Genomic DNA, 19,195 nt, shown 5'->3' on the forward strand with positions numbered 1-19,195 from the left:
CCAAAAAAAAAACATTTTTTTTGTCCATGCATAGATTAAGACACTAAACACAATACATGGGTCTCTCCACAGAGTATAGCCAAAATCAAAATCAGGGAGCCCTCCTTAAGTATTTACCCCATTTTCTCATATTATATATATATATACCGTTTATAAAACATCTTTTCAAATGCTGTCACTATTGTCATCTCGGCAGCCCATTCTTGGAATGAAGGCACCCCTTCAGTCTTCCATCCCCTGAGAAGAATCTGTCTGCCCATCAATACTAGTTTGGACCCAACTTCTAATGTGTTTGTCTCCTCCCATAAAGACTGATCCATCACCTAAAACAAATAGTCTTGGGCTGAGCAGAATTTGGGTCTCAGAAATATCTCAGTAATTATCATATATCATTGCCCAAAATTCATGAACTTTGTTACAGGAACATGCATAAGGTGGCTGTCCTCAGACTTGCATCGCCAGCAGTTTGGCGTGTCTCTTAACCCAAGTCCAAATAATTTGGAGGGAGTCCAGTAGAAGTGATGCATAATCTGAAATTGAATGAGGTATACCCTTGCATCTGTTGACATTGTTTTGATGTTCTTGCAAGTCCTATCCCAATCCTTATCATCCAATGTCAGGTTCAGATTCCTTCCCCATGTCTTCTTGAGAGCTGATAACCCCCATTACCTAGGCCCTGAATCGTTATGGAATAATACACAGACACATTATGACCTTTCCCATAGCTCATTAATACTTTATCTAAAAACTCCGCAGCTTTGGGAGCTTGTGTACTAGATCCATCCAAGATCCCCAATAGCAAATGACAAAGTTGCAGATATCTAAAGAAATGAGACCTGAGAATTCCAAATTGTTGTACAAAGTCCTCAAAAGATTTCAAGAACCCATTGTGATATAGATCACCCAATATATCAATGCCCTTTTCCAGCCAATCCGTCTAACAAAATTGGGATTTATCAATGCAAAACTTTGAATTCATCCAAATACTTGGAGACGTTTAGATACAGATCCAAGTTAAACATCTGGGCAACTTCAGTCCACATTAATTTTAGGTGGGCAATTATTGGGTGTGCTTTTTATGACATTAACCTTCCCAGCCAGAGACAACTTAAGAGCCACCCATCTATTAATATCACAAGAGATTTTATGTAATAATGAATCAAAATCAACTTTAACCAGGTCTTTCATCTGAGGGGGGAATAGGATGCCTAGGTATCTGATACCTTGCTAGGGCCACTGAAATGCTCCTGGTTGGAAGGCTGTTAAAGGGAGTGCTACTGACTTGGACAAATTCACCCTATACCCTGAAAATTTTGAAAAAGAAATCCTGAGGAGACAAGGTATCGCTCTACCAGGGTCGGACACACATAGTAATATATCATCTGCATAAAGCATACATTTATGCACTGCTCCAACTGCCAAGACACCGGAGAAGTCAATCTCCCTCCTTATGGCAGCCGCTAAAGGCACTATAGATAAACAAAACAACAAAGGAAAGAGGGGCGAGCCCTATTTTGACCCCCCCCCCAAGTGCAAAGTATTCAGAAATGAGCCCACTGCAGCCTCAGAATGCTTATATAATAACTGAATCCACTTTAGAAAGGTGCTGCCAACCCCATATACTCTCAGAATTTTGAATCAATAGACCCATTCAACCATATCAAATGACTTTTCAGCATCCAGAGAACTAGCAGCTACCAGGGACTGGACCTCCACTACCAACCACATGATAACAATGAAACGTCTTCTATTATCTGATGAGCTATGACCATGAATAAACCCCACCTGGTCAGTATGGATTAGAGATGTAATTACCCTATTTAATTGGTTGGCTAGGATTTTGGAAATTATTTTAACATCCATCTGAATTTTAAAAAAAAAATTGGGTGGTAACTCTTACAATCACAAGACTAAACAGTGCCTGGCTCAGAGTAGGCGGCAGTGCACCCCTCTCTAATGCCTCTGTATACACCTCTAACAGAGATGGAGCTAGCTCTGATGCAAAGCTCTCGAAAAACTTGGCAGTGAACCCATCAGGCCCTGGCACCTTACCTGCAGGCAAAGCATGAATTACCTCTATAAGTTCCTCCATAGTTATATCTGAATCAAGAAATTATTTTTTCTCTTCTGTCAATTTAGGTAGCCCTAGTAGCTCTAAAAAAGCGCAAATGTCTTTATCATTAGAGGTGGACGTTGAGCTATAAAGATCAATGTTAAGTTCTTTAAAAGTCTTAATATCTAGAGTTGCAGTAAATACATCACCAGTCAAGGACCTAACAGCAGGAATGGTGGAAGCCGACTCTCTCTGTTTTATGTATCTGGCAAATAGCTCCTCTGCCTTGTCCCCTGACTCAAAATAAGTTTGTCTTGCCCTGAATTAATTAAATGGGACCTTCTGGGATAGTATATTGTTGTATTGATATTTTAGTTGAGGCAGTTCTCTCAGTCCGTTATGGAACATTTGTCACTTCAGCTCTTTCGGCACATTTAATGTTACTTTCCAATTCTAGCAGAACCCTTATTCAAAACGGAGTATGTTGGTTAATACGCCTCCTAAGAACAGCCTTAGGGGCCTCAAATGCCACACCAGCAGACAACACAGAGGGGCAGTTAGTCTCTAAATGATCTTTTAGCTCTGTCCTTAACCACTCTATATTTGCTGGTTCCTGTAAGAGATGAATTCAGACGCCATCTAGTACAAGAACTTCATCTTCCCATTGAGGCAGCGGGTCTAAGCATACCCATGCATGACCTGAAAGTATGATATTCCCTATTAAACATCCCGTAGCAGAGGGAATAAGTGATTTGGATATTAAGAAACAATCTATCCAAGAATAAATCTTATGCACTGATGAACAAAAGCATAACCTCTTCCAGAAGGGTTCAAAATGTCCACCAATCCTAAAGTCTTGCAAACCCTCTCTAGTGCCAGAGAGGCCCTCAGAGAACCATGATGGTCAAGGCTGGGGTCCATTAACAGATTGACAGCCCCTTCAAAAAAAAAAAAAAAAAAACGATGTCGTGGATCCCAGCAGTTTGTAACTTACTTTCAAGAGCCACAAAAAATGTCTGATCATCGCCATTAGGTGCACAGATATTAGATAGAATAAGTTTTTACCCCTGTATTTCAGCCATCACAATAATAACTCTTCCTGAGTTATCTTTAATTTGTTTGAGACCTTTAAACTGCAAATGTTTGCTAATCAATGTAATGACCCCCTTGCTCTTAGTAGAACCCAAACTGTAAAACACATATCCAACCCATCCTCGACAAAGCTTTTCAGAATTCTCTGAAGACATATGCGTTTCTTGTAGTAACACCACATCACATTAGTTAATCTAAAGACTGGTCATTACCTTTTTCCTCTTGATGGGATGCCCCAACCCATTAACATTCCAAGTGAAGATACGCATAGAACTCAATTTAAATGACATGGTTGCCTACATATTAATGAAAAACAACTATTCACCAGGTACATATGAATTATGCAGTAGTGATGACGAAACACAATAACCCCCCCAAATACCCACAAAACTAAAAAATGTGCCCATGAACCTAAACTTTGCACATTTCAGCCCCCCCCCCCCTTCATTAAAGTCCATTCTACGGCAAACCGATGAGCCACGACTCTTCTATGAGACTCCACCTGTCCTGCCTCACAGGATGTGCTACTGTGAATTACTCCAAACCCGGGTCTTATATTGACATTCATAAGCATAACGGGAAAAGAAAAAGAAGTAGGCTATTCCACATTGAAATGAAGGCTAAACCCCACAATCCCACATCCCCACAGCTACTCACACCATAGCTTCTACGAAGGCCATAGACTTCCGAGGGCACTCGAAAGTCTTAACTCTGTCTTTGGTGTCAGTTTTCCGTTTAGCAGGATACAGCAGTTTGAAGCCTACCTCCCGTTCATGCAGCTTCTTCTTGCACTCCTTCAATTTGCTGTGCTTCATCTGTGTGGCCTTGGAGTAGTCTGGGAAGAGCATTATGTTATTTCCCTAGCTCAGCTTGCCATTGTTCCTCGCCACCCGCAGCACCAAATCCCTGTCCGATGATCTCAAAAGTAATGCCAGTATCCGTCTTCTGGCTTGGGCTGCTGGCTCTGTGTGCACCATCTCACACTTTCCTTCTATATCAAGCAATTCTGGGATCAGTTCCTCCGGAAACTTTACCACATCTCTTCCTTTGCTCTCGGGAATTCCAATAAAATTAACATTGTTACATCTCGAGTGATTCTCCATGTTTTGTAATTTTTGCGGAGCAGTTCAACATCTGTCTTGCTAGCCACAACATAGTATCCAGATGAACTGATTCAACTCTCTTTGATCAAAGAAACATGTCTTACATTTCAGACTCCCCACCTGCCACTGTCCCTGCAGCGCTAACCCAGAAACGAGAGCCCCGAGCCTCCCCGTCTCACCGGGTTACGGGAGAAAAACGACGAGCGTTTCACCTCGCTCTGAGCGCTTTATTATTTCCACTTTCGTTTCAGTCGTGATCGCTTTCCTTTTCTTCGATGCATCACCATCACTTGCATCGGGTTTATGCTTTGATTACGAGGGTAAACAGACGAATAATTTAAGTGAAAACACAACGCACACAACAATGTTTACGCGACCCGGCTTAAAATGGCGACGATGGTTGTTCTCCTCGGGCTGACGAACCGCCTAAAACGCGCAGTGTTCTGAGCGTCGCACAAAGTAGTCCATCCATTCGTTAGTTCGAACTATTGTGTGTAACTCGATTTTTCAAAATATAGGCTTTACTGAGGTCGGTTCGTAAGTACGGGCGTTCGTAAGTCGGGCGTTCGTAACCTGGGGGCTACTTGTATACAGGGGTTGGCTAATGGCGAAACCAGGGGCAGGAACTGAAAAGACAAGAGAAGTGACAATGATTAATTAGTGTGAATCACACTATCGCTTTGCAGTTCTTTATTTATTTATTTTTCTTCCGCCCATTTTTTGACACTTTGTAGCTCCTTCATACTTTTAGCTACTGAAACCATTCAACTATCAAAACGTTCAGCTCATTAAGGACATTATTGCTCCCCATTCAGATTTTTCATACCTTTTGAAATTTTTGAAATATTAAACTTTTTTCAGCCATTTTTTGAATGGGAGTCAATGGGGGACTTTTGCAACCTTTCCTCCTCTTTTACTCCTTCATACTTTTAGCCACTGAAACCATTCAGGTATCAAAATGTTCATCTCTTTAAGCCCATTAAGGCTCACCTTTCGGTTTTTTGAAGTCTTTTATACTTAAAGACATATTAAGCTTTTTCTACTTTTTCAAAACAATGGAAGTCTATGGGGAAAGGTTGAAACCCTCATCACCTTTGAACTGTATCTCCTCCTTCGTTTTTTGAGCTAAAAAAACCCATTTAAAGCTTAAACAGTTCAGGATATTCAGCTCTTTCAGAATCCTATTCAGATTTTAAAAATATTTTATAGTTTTTGGACAATTCAGCTCTAAAGTTTAGCAAGTCTGCCATACACTTTGCCTGTTAGAATGTTCAGTCCTATTGTGACATCACATGTCAATTTGAAACTCAACTGCCAGCCTAATTACTGTCAACTCTCAACACCTGGTAGATTTGATCAGCTTCTGCCACTTCTTAACTGCTCTTCCTCCCTCTTCAACCTTCCTACCTTCCTTCCTACCTACCTTCCTTCCTTCCTACAACCTTCCTACCTTGCTTCCTACTGTCTTTCCTACCTTCCTACAACCTTACTACCTTCCTTCCTACAACCTTCTTACCTTCCTTCCTACCTTCCTTCCCACAACCTTCCTGCCTTCCTACAATCTTCCTACCTTCCTTCCTTCCTACCTACCTTCCTTCCTTCCTACAACCTTCCTTCCTACCTTCCTTCCTGCCTTCCTACCTTCCTACAATCTTCCTACCTTCCTTCCTTCCTACCTACCTTCCTTCCTTCCTGCAACCTTCCTACCTTGCTTCCTACATTCCTTCCTACAACCTTCTTACCTTCCTACCTTGCTTCCTACCTTCCTTCCTACAACCTTCCTACAACCTTACCTTCCTTCCTACCTTCCTTCCTACAGCCTTCCTACCTTCCTCCCTACAAGCTCCCTGCTATCCTACCTTCCTACAACCTTCTTACCTTCCTTTCTACCTTCCTTCCTGCCTTCCTACAATCTTCCTACCTTCCTTCCTTCCTACCTACCTACCTTCCTTCCTGCCTTCCTACCTTCCTACAATCTTCTTACCTTCTTTCCTACCTTCCTTCCTACAACCTTCCTACCTTCCTCCCTACAACCTCCCTGCTATCCTACCTTCCTACAACCTTCTTACCCTCCTTCCTACCCTTCCTCTTCATCACTACCCTTCCTCTTCATCGCTAATCCTTATCTTCATCACTACCCTTCCTCTTCATCACTCCATCTTCATCACTACCCCTCCTCTCATTCAACCCCTCCTCTCATTCTACCATTCCTCCTCCCATTCTACCCCTCTTTTAATTCTACCCCTCCTCTCATTCTACCCCTCCTCCTCTCATTCTACGCCTCCTCTTATTCTACCCCTCCTATCATACCCCTCCTCCTCTCATTCTACCTCCTCTCATTCTACCCCTCCTCTCATTCTACCCCTGCTCCTCTCATTCTACCCCTCCTCCTCTCATTCTACCCCTCCTCTCATTCTACCCCTGCTCCTCTCATTCTACCCCTCCTCCTCTCATTCTACCCCTCCGCGATTTCTTTCAACAGCTCAGCATTCACATGCTTTTTCTGTGGAAAAGCATTTTTCTAGTTAACATGATGTTTAAGTTTGAGAGATTTTGCTTACTGTTTCCTCATATTACTATTCCAGTAATTTGTTTTGGACACAAGGTGCATTTTGCACACCCACTTTTATTCATATTCTTCATCCAAAATGCATTAGCACGCTTGTTTTTTTAAGGGAAAAAAGCCATTTTCTCTCCGTTTATCTGCTTTCCCTCATTCACTTATTTGTTTGTTTGTATAGCAATCATGGCTACAGAGTACTCCGTGAACAGCAGTTGTCAGTTGTAGGCTTGAATTCACACATGCACACATGTGCCCACACAGATAAAAACAAAAATGCACAGACATGCAAGCATCGCTATTGAGCGAGCCAATGTGGAGTTTAGCGGGTGCTAGAATAGAAAGAAGCCACTCTCTGTGTTGTGAAACCAGTCATTTTCACAGGAGTGCAACAGAATTAGCAAACAGCACATTTCTCGACAAATCGCCAATCCAACTAATAGGCCTAATTTCAGCTTGCAGGTGTTACTGTGGTAGGGCTGTGAAGCATAATGTGCGGTGTGATTGGCTTCATTGTAGTCGTGCACTTACTTTATCCTCTGGCTTTTTGTCTGGCTGGCTTGATGGATGGATGGATGGAGAAATGAGAAGCTGGTGGAATGGATGGATGGATGGATGGCTACCTTTACCCCTTCTGGGCTACAGAAATAGACAAAAACACATCTGCAAGCATCGGTGAGTGTTCAGATAAAATATTAGTTAAATTTAGTTACATGTAGTTACATTTAACATTTGGCCTTTTTTTGCTGTTTCTCCAGGGACAAATTATAAGGAAATGTAGAATAATCTGAACCTTTTCCATCACCAGCTGGGCAGGCATTGGTTAGGGAGTTAGAAGGAGGTGCTCTCAGCTGGAGCGCCTCGAAGTGTCCACCCCTGCAAAATTGTCCTTGATAAGGACACAGCATCTCTACCAGCACCAGTGGACCTGTTCTGTAGCCGTCCCAGCACTCCTACCTTCGCAACAATTTGGGAGGGGAAAAATCCCCCTAAACAGAACGATAGCTTTGATTGGCTAACATTAAAGACAGTAATAAAAGCTATAAAGGTCAACGCCGAAGACTTAGACGAATTGGGCAGGCTGACTTTATCACCGCCACAGTAATACACCTACAAATATGTATGCACATGCACATATGGAGAAATTCCTTCCCCGCTGTTTCTGTTCTCTCTCGCTGCCTCTTTCCCTATCTCCTTTCCTCCCCGTCTTCCTTTTTCTCAAGTAAAGCAGTTGGTGGTGTCTAGCAAGGCTGCTTGTTTACAGCACACCAGAGTTAATTAAGCATTTTATGGCTGATTTACAGGCTGACGGGCAGACAGAGAAGATGGCTACTACCTTGTCCTTGTAGCCCACACAAGGACTTGCCAGAGGCGGCGTAAAAACTCATACCAAAATGCATGCGTGCACACAAACACATGCTTGTGTTGTGCTTTGACTGAAATGTACAGCACATGACTGAAAGGCACACGATCATGTATGATCACTCTTATATGTGCATACATACATAAAAATGAATGTGGGGGCACAGATGCAGATGTAGTATTAATGCATACACACAGACATACATGCCAGTGCACGCTCCAGACACACACCATGCTTTAAAACCCAGTGTTGTGGGGTGAACATCACCTTTTATATTCAGATGTAATCCCACTGTCTGTGCTGATTTATCAGCCTGCTACACACACACACACACACACACACACACACACACACACACACACACACACACACACACACACACAGAATTGGAATTGGCCCGGGTCACCTTGACCAGTATCCCGGTCCGTCACACTGTATTTTCTGGGAAGATGGAGCTGTGAGGATACAATATCCCTGACGTATATGCAGAAGCACAGCTCTCGTCTAACACACTTGCAGACACATGCAAACCTAAACACAAGAAAAGTCCTACATGGATGCAGTCAGCTACATACATGTAAAGCCACAGAAAAAGACAGACGCAGGCTTGCACTCCACTGTAAGCACTGTCTTATTATCAATTTAATGTGACAAATCATGCAACCTTTATTTAGACTCGGATATATATTTTGAGGTAGAGACCTCATTTACAACAGCCGAGCCAAAAAACAAAAAAACAGAAACAACACATCCTAGGCGCCAAGAAACACAGATAGGATACTTAGCTAAAGAAATGGTGATTGAAAAAGTAGAAGTAATAAAAAAAAACAAAGTAGTAAAATGCTAACATGTAATGCTAACATAATATAACATATTATAACATAACATATAATGCTAACATAACACGGGGTGTGGGGGGCCACCTTTTTCGGTGGCACTTGTGTTTGTACAGCACTGTGGACCATGGACTTGGAAGATTTTTGCATCCTTCAACCTCAGTGTGGACATTCCTTTTGTTTGTTATCAGTTTGCGAGTGATGTTCTCTATCTCTGCTTAGACATTGTGGAAATATGATTCATTTCAAAAGGGGCTTCAAGACATTTCTATGTGATATAATGCCTCATCTGAATCCCTGTAACACAGGGATTTTTTTGTTTTTTTGTTGTTTTTTTTTTTGGCATCATTTGCTTGTTCTCTCTCTGCCGCACACACCCAGCCTCTTAACAAATTTAACCTGACACCAGCAGGAGGCTCGCAGGTATGCTAGTAAACACACACTGTCAGCCAAGCTAAGTTTGTGTAGCATTGACAGCTAACAAGAGAAGACATCACATTACCCAGCTCGGCACCACACTGGCAGAGCTGTAGCCGTAGCTTTAGTGCCTGAGTGCTCCGGTGTAGCTACAGGTGTGGTATTCATTCATGCTTACAGAGGCTGACAGCAGCATTGAGGAGCCAGTGGCGAGCTTGTATAACACCTGACAAGCAGTTAATGTCAGAGTGCAACATATTCATAGACATGGTGTTATTGCACATGTATTTTACAGGAGCGTTGTGCAAGTCCCATCAGCATGTAGAGGGGGTTTCTTGTGTTGATTTTTAAGTTTCTCCATTTCCTTTCTTTCCTTTTCTTTCTTTTTCTTTGTTTCTTTTTTTCGTTCTTTCCAAGTGATCATCTGAGCTGAAAAAGTCGTGCTTTGAGAGATGTCAACAAATAACAGCTTTGTCTCCTGTAAGTGTTAAATCCGCAGCCCAGACGCCCCTTCTGCTTTTCCAGCGTTGGACGTTGGGAGATATGTGTTGCTCCACCAGGCATATTTCCCTCCCTAACAGCAAACATACTGATGATTGGAGCTTTGGCGCATAATCGCCCGAAATGTGTTTGTTTTGCATAAAACAGGTGGCCACCCCCGAGCCAAATGTAGAAACAAAACCTCATTAACACGACTGTATTGAAGCGGAAAGAGACGGGGGGAGAACGGATATGTTTTCGGGGTATGCGCGTGTTTATTTGAAGGACTTGGTTCTCTTTCTTCCTGTTTCACCCTCTTTTGTGTGTTTGTACAAGTTTGCGGCCATGTTTGTGTCCGAGTGTCTGGTCAATACTTCTGTTTGTTTGCGTGTGTGGGCACATTCCTACTTAGTTTGTGTGTTTTTGTATGTTTGTGTGCACATGTGATACATGTGTGTGATCTTGAGCCAATCATATTCTGTAGGCGCTCCAGTGGTGGGGTTGTCGTCGCTCTCCCGCTCCACTTTTGTCGATGTTAAGGTCCATGTATGTTGTCTCAGCATGGGTCTGTGTTGGTCTGTGTTTCTGCACGTGTGGTTGGTTAGGTGGAAAGACCTGTGTCCATCACGCACGGCTGCATCTTGTTTGCATACATCTCTGTTTGTTTGCGTGTGTGTGTGTCTGTGTGGATGTTCTCATTGGGGTGTTTGGATCCCATGCTGATGTTGTAGGCCTCGGTGCATACCTTTGTTCGTCTGCCATTTCCTCATTAATCAACTTTCCCTGCCCTCCTCTTCTCCTCCCCCCTGACTCCCTCCCCACCCCCACCCCACCCGCCACCTGTTTTTTCCTTTCTGCCCTCATCTCTCCTCCACTCCCCCTGATGCTTTCATCTCGACTCATCCTCTCCCCCTGTTCCTCACTCTCTCCCACTGTCTTCAACCCCCCCCCTCCCCCATCCACCGCTCATTGTACTGTCCATCTCTGACTCTCTGTCTTCCTGTCTGCGCTGTCCTCTGCTGTGCCTGGACATCTGCACCATTGTTCCCCTCTTTCCTCGCATCCCAAATTCATTTCTCACTTCACTTTCTCTTTTTCTTTTTCTCTTCCTCTCTCTGCTGCCTCTACTGCCTGCTGCCTCCCCATGCCTTCTCATCTACCATCTCTTGCCCCCCCCCCCATGTCTCTCCCTCACCTCCCTCCCCTCATTCTCTCCTTTTCCACCAATCACTGTTTTACTCTGTCTCCTTCCATGTCTATCTTTTGCTCTCTGTCACTCGCTCTCCCTTCCTCTGTCCGGCGTTGTATTTAACGCTTTCCATTAATCAGTCTATCTTTTCCCGCTCTCCCTCCCCTTTTTTTACACGGTTTCATTTCCTTTTACTTAACCCTGACCCTTGTCTGTTTCTCTTTTCTGCCTGTCTGTCTGTCTTCATCATCTCCCCGCTTTTCCTCCCTCCTGTTGTCTCCTTTCTGTTTCTCATCCCGGTATTTCTAAAGTTTGTTTCTTGTTAAATAAAGAGCTGTTATAAATTCAAATTCTCTCTCTCTCTCTCTCTCTCTCTCTCTCTCTCTCTCTCTCTCTCTCTCTCTCTCTCTCTCTCTCTCTAGCAACTAATGAGGGAGCGACAGCAGATGGCCAGCCGTCCCTTTGCTTCAGTTTCCGTGGCGCTGGAGGTGGGCGGCGATCAGGAGGACCTGCTACAGGTCAGCCACACACAAACACGTGTACACACACACACACACACACACACACACACACACACACACACACACACACACACACACACACACACACACATACATACATCGCATTCAGAGAGGTCACATTTGCCCACAAATGTGACCCACAAAAACAGTAGCATTGGTCAACAGGTGTGATGGTGAGATTCACACTGCTTTGGCTGACACACACTCTTGCTGTGAATATGCAGACATGCACGTACTACCCTGCAGCCCCGCCCCCTCTGTGTGGCTCCATCCCGTGGGTGGATACATCTGTATGTGTGTGTGTCTATCTATGTATGAGTGTGCAGGTGTGCTGTTTGTGTGGATTTAAGGACGAATTTAAACTTTCCAAACAGATTAGAAAAGCAACAGGTCTCAAGACATTGGACTTTTTGCTCTTGCCTCCGTGTCCACAGTTTGAGGAAAATGTAGCTTTGCATGAACTTGTAGGCTGACCAGTTCATCTGTGCAGTTAGGACTGGAGTCAGTCTATTAGTGACTACCCTACTACTCTTTCCAAAATGATTTCAAGAAATCAAGCCAAGGGATTTTTGCTAAACCCGGTAATGTAATTTAGTAACATTTCCTTTTAAATTATTCATCATCAGAAACTTTAAATTCACAGAATTTTAAAGTGGCAACGTCTTTTAAGTTAGCTGTTGCAAATACAACCGAAGGGCTTTTTTTTCCTACTTGGCACAATTTAGTATTTGTATGTCATATCTCAAAAGACCGTCACAGAAAATATGCTCTGTTCTATGATCTGCTCTGGTCTTATTGTTGTGTTCACAAACAAAGTGCAGTAAAATTGCTATACTTATCTGTTTAAAGTAAAGCAAGCCCTGAATTTCTCAGGAAGCCCAGTGGCACACAAAATGCTTGGTGAAAACAAGGCTTCTAGAGAACTGATCTGAACCACAATTGTGTCATTCTCCCACAGCCATCACACAACACAACCAAAATTAATTTAATGATGATATGTTAAAGCAAAAGTGTTAACTGATGCCACTTTAAGATAAACTGACAGAGTATGTCTGTGAATGTTCTCATTCATCCAGGTCATGGTTATACAAAGGAGTTGAATCAAGTGCAACTGGACTTGGTATATATCCGTGAAGACGTTTCGCCTCTCATCCAAGAGACTTCCTCAGTTCATGCCTTTCTGACTAGACCAAGCTAGTCTGACTAGCTTGGTCTAGTCAGAAAGGAACTAGTCAGAAAGGCACAAACTGAGGAAGCCTCTTGGATGAGAGGCGAAACGTCTTCACGGATATATACCAAGTCCAGTTGCACTTGATTCAACTCCTTTGGATGACAGAGTATGCCAGCTAACCATTTGTATTATTATCATAGTTATTGTTGTCTGGTAGAATTATTGCTATTCTTATATATAATACATGTCATACATTATAATCATCATAGTGTGGGGAATATTAATGAATAAACCTTATCCCTGTGGTGTTGTTGAGCTGACCAGCAAGCCGGGGGAGCTGCTTTGTGGCCTTTTATCAGGATGTTAAAGGCAATATTGTAAAAGAGCACTCAGTCCCAGCAAGCCTTTCCAGTAAAAATACTGATTCAGTATCAAACCGTTACATGTTGACCAGAGAAGGTTTTGATCTGTATGTTTTGGAATAGCTTTATTATGACATATGGCAACAAGATAAAGACCGAACTCATCAAAGAAATATATATCAGAAACTTAAATAAAAGAGGACTCGTTAACGTGGTAAAATGTTTCTACACTGTAATGCAATGGTTGTTTCTATTTTTTTGCCGTTTCATTTTTCATCCATTCAAGGATATTTTGGAGTTGTGTTTTCTGCTCCACAAATCTGTTAAGCATTTTTCTTTTCATTTTTCTTTTCACTTTACTATAGAGGACAGGGGATTTATCTGTACACTACACACCTAGGGCCCTATATCTGTGAATGAAGACATACGGCACAAATCGCAGACAACGGGAGTCTGGGTAGCGTAGTGGTCTATTCCGTTGCCTACCAACACAAGGATCGATGGTTCGAATCCCCCTGTGTTACCGCCAACTTGGTTGGGCGTCCCTACAGACACAATTGGCCGTGTCTGCGGCTGGGAAGCCGGATGTGGGTGTGTGTCCTGGTCACTGCACTAGCCCCTCCTCTGGTCGGTCGGGGCGCCTGTACGAGAGGAGGGGGCGGACTGGGGGGAATAGCATGAGCCTCCGACATGCTGTGTCCCCCTGGCGAAACTCCTCACTGTCAGGTGAAAAGAAGCGGCTGGCGACTCCACATGTATCAGAGGCAGCACGTGGTAGTCTGCAGCCCTCCCCGGTTCAGCGGTGGGGGTGGAGCAGCTACCGGAATGGCTCGGAAATGTGGGGTAGTTGCCCAAGTTCAATTGGGGAGAAAAACGGGGGGTGGGAACATTGAAAAGCACAGTGCGCACTGGGACATTTTGGTATTTTCGTGACAGAAGAATACGTCAAACCATCAGCATAATGGGAACGGGATGGAATTAGGAGGAATGCATTATCAGTGGGTGTCATAGATACTGGTGTTGAATGAACCAATCAGATCACCTCTTTTCCTTCCCTTTAAAATGAGGGTGAGCTCCACCATAGCACTGATGATGGAAGCAAAAGGGCGCAGTCCAGAGCTTTCCAAACAAAAACAGTTTCTCTTTTGGAGAAACTGGTGTGGGAAGAGCAGAATCACCAAGAAAATCTGAACCAGATTTTATTTGGGTTATCAGTCAGGAACAACAGGATACACTCTGCAAATATTAGTTTTCATGGCAGAACCATTTTATTTCATTTAATTCTAGTAGGTAGGTATAATCCCGGTAGTTAGCCATTCATTAATTCTATAAGGAAGGAGAAACCGACGCCAGTATGAAGGTATGGAGGTCCCCTTGGGTGTGCTTCCACCGGCTAAAGTGAGGCAAACGGCAGAAAAATCAAGTGTGCCTGGGGCTTCTGGGTGGCGTGGCGGTCTATTTCATTGCCTACCAACACGGGGGTCAGTGGTTCGAATCTCCGTGTTACCTCTGGCTTGGTCGGGCGTCCCTACAGACACAGTTGGCCGTGTCTGTGGGTGGAAAGCCGGATGTGGGTATGTGTCCTGGTCGCTGCACTAGTGCCTCCTCTGGTCGGTCAGGGCACCTGTTCGGGGGGTAGGGGGAACTGGGGGGAATGGCTTGATCCTCCCATGCGCTACGTCCCCCTGGTGAAACTCCTCACTGTCAGGTGAAAAGAAGAGAGCTTGCGGCTCCACTTGTATTGGAGGAGACATGTGGTAGTCTGCAGCCCTCCCCGGATTGGCAGAGGAGGTGGAGCAGTGACCAGGATGGCTCGGAAGAGTGGGGTAATTGGCCGGATACAATTGAGGAGAAATAGGAGGAAAAAATTCCCCCAGAAAAAAAAAGCGCTATGAGCTGTTGACCTGTTTTGAGCAGGCAGGCATTGCAAATTGCACCAAAACTTTGCAATTTGTACACCAAAATTGTAGCTTGCTACTGAATTACCAGTGTCACTCCTTCTACCACGCCTCTGCTCCCACTTCGGCACACGGCGAGTCACTAAAATGCCAACGGGCATAGCTCAAGGAGAAAACAACACTTCCCCTGAGCAAAATGCCACACACACAAAGACACGCTTTGGGTCTTGTGCTTGTGAAGACACGAAGCCCGTAAACCGAATTTAACTACGCTAAAGTGATTGCCCCGACTATACCCAATTCAACACATTAATAATCCTGATTGGAGCAGTGTATTACAATACGGGAACTTGGTCCCTCAAGTCATCGCTGTCTTACCCCGTCAAGCTGAAGTAGAGCACAGCCACAGATGTTGCTGCAGGTTTGTTTTTGCAAAAGGTTAAAATTGTCAGAAAAAAAAGACTACAGAAACAATTGAACTTGTAGGGGCATTTGTCAAGCTAGATACAAAGTCTGTATTGAAAGCAACATTTGTTAATATGCAGTCCAAAACTTTCAGAAACTCGGACCACTTTGGTCTGAATTTCATGTTATAAATGTTCCTTTTAGGCATGAGTTGTGATCGCTTTTCTTCATTTGAAAAGCACTGGCGATGTTTTGTGTGTTTCATTGATGATTTATAAAATGTTCAGCATTCGCCTTTTCATAAGAAGAGGCAGTTGTGTGCCCAGTATCAAGAACTGGTTGGATGAACATGAAGGTGAAACCTACCAACCAGTTATACTTCAGATGTTTTGAACTCTCCCTTTAGGCTCCAGTCTAGATACAGTTAAATGGCTTAAATACATGCATTCTGTGGATTACGGTACATATTCTGGTTAATATGCTTAAGACCCGGTGCAAGGAACAGAGCAGGGTTTACTTGCCCGGAGACTATAACCCAAAGCTCCAAGTCTTATGTAAATATTTCGTTTTGTCCTTCATGTTTACATTTTTCCTCAATCTTTACAATTATTTTAACCTTTGTTTATTGATTTTCTGCATTTGCAACCACTGTACATACAGTACAACAAGCATATGAATAACTCAAAGACCGTCATCCTCATTCTGGAGGAGAGTGCTAGCCCAAGTGTCTGTAACAAGTCCAGAAGTGTAGAAAAATTACTATGTCACTGTTTCAAATGGGGGCGGCATGGTGGCGCAGTGGTTAGCGCGGTCGCCTCATGACAAGAAAGTCCTGGATTCGAGCCCTGAGGTAGTCCAACCTTGGGGGTCATCCCAGGTCGTCCTCTGTGTGGAGTTTGCATGTTCTCCCCGTGTCTGTGTGGGTTTTCTCTGGGTGCTCCGGTTTCCTCCCACAGTCCAAAGACATCTAGGTCAGGTGAATGAACCGTACTAGATTGTCCCTAGGTGTGGATGTATGTGTGTGTGTGTCGGCCCTGTGTTGGCCTGGCGGCCTGTCCAGGGTGTCTCCCAGCCTGCCGCCCAGTGACTGCTGGGATATGCTCCAGCATTGCTGTGACCCTGAGAGGAGGATAAGCGGTTTGGATAATGGATGAAGGGATGGATGTTTCAAATGGCCATACCCCTCCGGTCATTTATTCTTCGCCCACACTTGAAGATGAGTTACCTGTCTTTTCTCTTTAAAATTCATGAAACACACAAAGCCGTCAGACGCTAAAATAATCGCTCATTAACCTGTTTGAGATTAGGAAAAGAGAAATCCTGCTGACAGCTACCCAGGAATATCCCCTCTCTTATCACCTCCTGCCGGTCTAAACATCATCTCCTCTCAGTCGTCGCTGAAGGTCAGAGACAATGGTGAGGAAGACCATCTTTACTTGGCGGTTAATTAGTTTCAGTTCAGTCTCAACCATGTTGGGCTTCGACTCTCCATTCATTTCGGTCCGCACACACGTGTTTAAACTTCCATGTGCCCTCGCTTATCTCCACCCAAGCCTGGTCTCCATTTCATTCCTGAAGGTTAGAGACAATGGAGCAGAACACTATCTTCACACTGAGGTTAATTACACAACATCTGGTCCGTAGCCACACGAAATGCCTCGCATAATTGCATAATGAACGAGGTAAAGGCAGCCTTTTCATGATGCCCTGCTATTTTATGCTGTCCCACATCATGCGGAGCAACAGTGTATGGGTAAAACAAATAGAGCCATCATCTCCCTATTTCATGCCCTGTTTAGACAAAAAGAGTGGAACACACCACCTGTCTTTACTGGAGCAGAACACAGATTTGGTGTGTGTAAACTGTCTGGGGGTGGGGGGGGGGGGGTTGAAAGAGAAAAGTGATGTCTGTTTTGATAAGGCGATTAAGCCGTAATTGCAAGGAAAGGAACGTAGTTGAATTTGATTGTGTTTAGAGTCTATGTGTAAAATCCTTGAGCTTGCGTTAAATTAACTTACATGCACAATAGGTGGTGTGCCTTTGCTTTTCATTAACAGGATCACACAAGCCCATATACACACACCGGCATGCACATTGCCAAGCACACACACACACACACAAAGCCTGCTCAATGTCAATGTCAACCCGTCTCATCTCACCACATGATTATTCATTCAGTAAATATCTGCTTGCATGTGATACTGAGGTTATTTCAACATGCTGCCCTCTTACCATTTTCTGAAGCTGTGATCCACAAAAAAAAAAAATGAAAAAGTGTAGTTAGATGTGAGCAAGCTTTACCCCAAAATACAACCATCTCGTTCTCGAGGATGAACCTCATCTCACGTCATCACACAGAGACCCTCCTGATAAAACAAAAGCTATAGCTAATGGTTTTGAGCAGTTTAGGTCTTCAGTACCTTCTACAAGGGCACCTAAAGTGTTGTTATTAACATCTAATTAAGATAACAATGCAAAAGACATTTAAGACATTAGACATTTAAGTGTTATGGGAAATTAGGGCATCCGAGTGGTGTAACAGTTTATTCAGTTGCCTACCAACACGGGGATCCCGGTTTGAATCCCCATGTTACCTCCGGCTTGGTCAGGCGTCTCCACAGGCACAACTGGCCGTGTCTGCGGGTGGGAAGCCGGGTGTAGGCATGCGTCCTGGTCGGTCGGAAGCACCTATTCAGGGGGGGAGGGGGAACTGGGGGGGGGGAAGTGTGATCCTCCTACGTGCTACGTCCCCCCCGGCGAAATACCTCACTGTCAGGTGAAAAGAATCGGCTGGCGACTCCACATGTATCGGAGGAGGCATGTGGTAGTGTGCAGACCTCCTCGGATCAGCAGAGGGGGGTGGAGCAGCGACTGCGACGGCTTGGAAGAGTGGGGTAATTGGCCAAGTACAATTGGGGAGAAAAATGGAGGCAAACCCCCCCCCCCAAATAAATAAATAAATACACATACATTTTTGAAAGAAATGGACAGGCCAGGTCACAGAATTGAAACGTCTTTGCTTTGGGAGATCCTTCAAACTCCCCAATGAGCTGTCAAATATTGCTCCCCAAAATCAGAAACTTGGACAAGCTCATCATTCTAGCTCAGTGAAAATCTGCCTTATTTCACGAGCAGCCACAGTAAATACAAACATAACAGCGGCATATGGGGCTTTTTTTTTTCCCGGCTAAATATCAAACCAGAAAACTTTTTCTGTGTGTGTTCCTCCACCTGATCACGGCTTTACAGCGTGTCATGGCTGCACTACAAAACACGCGGGGAGTCATCAACACAAATCGACGTTTCCACAGCCTCCATAAAGCACCGCCGTTACGTCGTAAAGCTGATGAGCCTGCAGCAACTAGCATCTGCACGCCTCCGCCGGGGGAGAGCAGTCCCCACCTCTCCGCTGATAAACGGCGGGTCTTCCGTTTTCATAATGCTATTTAAAGCAAGGAATGAATCAATTTCATATGTAATGTTTTAATGTGGCGTATTTATTCTCCAATTGCTGGGATTTAATGTGCCCCGGGAAGGAGGGATGTTAGGGGGAGAGGGGTGGAGGGTGTGTGGCGTGGGGGTGTGATGAAAGGAGAGAAAGAGATAAAGAATATTTATGATACCTGGAAGTAATGGGCTGTTTACTCGGTGGTTGTTGCCACAGAGAGAAAAAAAATAATAATAAAAAATACACATGCAGCGGCATATACCGGTTCACTTACACAATGATGCACGCGCGTACAC

The 19,195-nt window shown here is 44.1% G+C and overlaps 1 protein-coding gene across 1 annotated transcript in view; it reads left to right on the plus strand.

Annotated features, from left to right (window-relative positions):
* Positions 1–19,195, plus strand: part of atrnl1a (attractin-like 1a) — a 436,027-nt gene that overhangs the window by 362,508 nt on the left and 54,324 nt on the right. Inside the window, exon 28 of the mRNA XM_056291780.1 lies at positions 11,516–11,611. Within this exon, the coding sequence (XP_056147755.1) occupies positions 11,516–11,611 (96 nt within the window). The remainder of the gene's footprint in view (positions 1–11,515; positions 11,612–19,195) is intronic.

Source organism: Lampris incognitus, chromosome 13, assembly GCF_029633865.1.
Source record: "Lampris incognitus isolate fLamInc1 chromosome 13, fLamInc1.hap2, whole genome shotgun sequence".
Classification (NCBI taxonomy): Eukaryota; Metazoa; Chordata; class Actinopteri; order Lampriformes; family Lampridae; genus Lampris; species Lampris incognitus.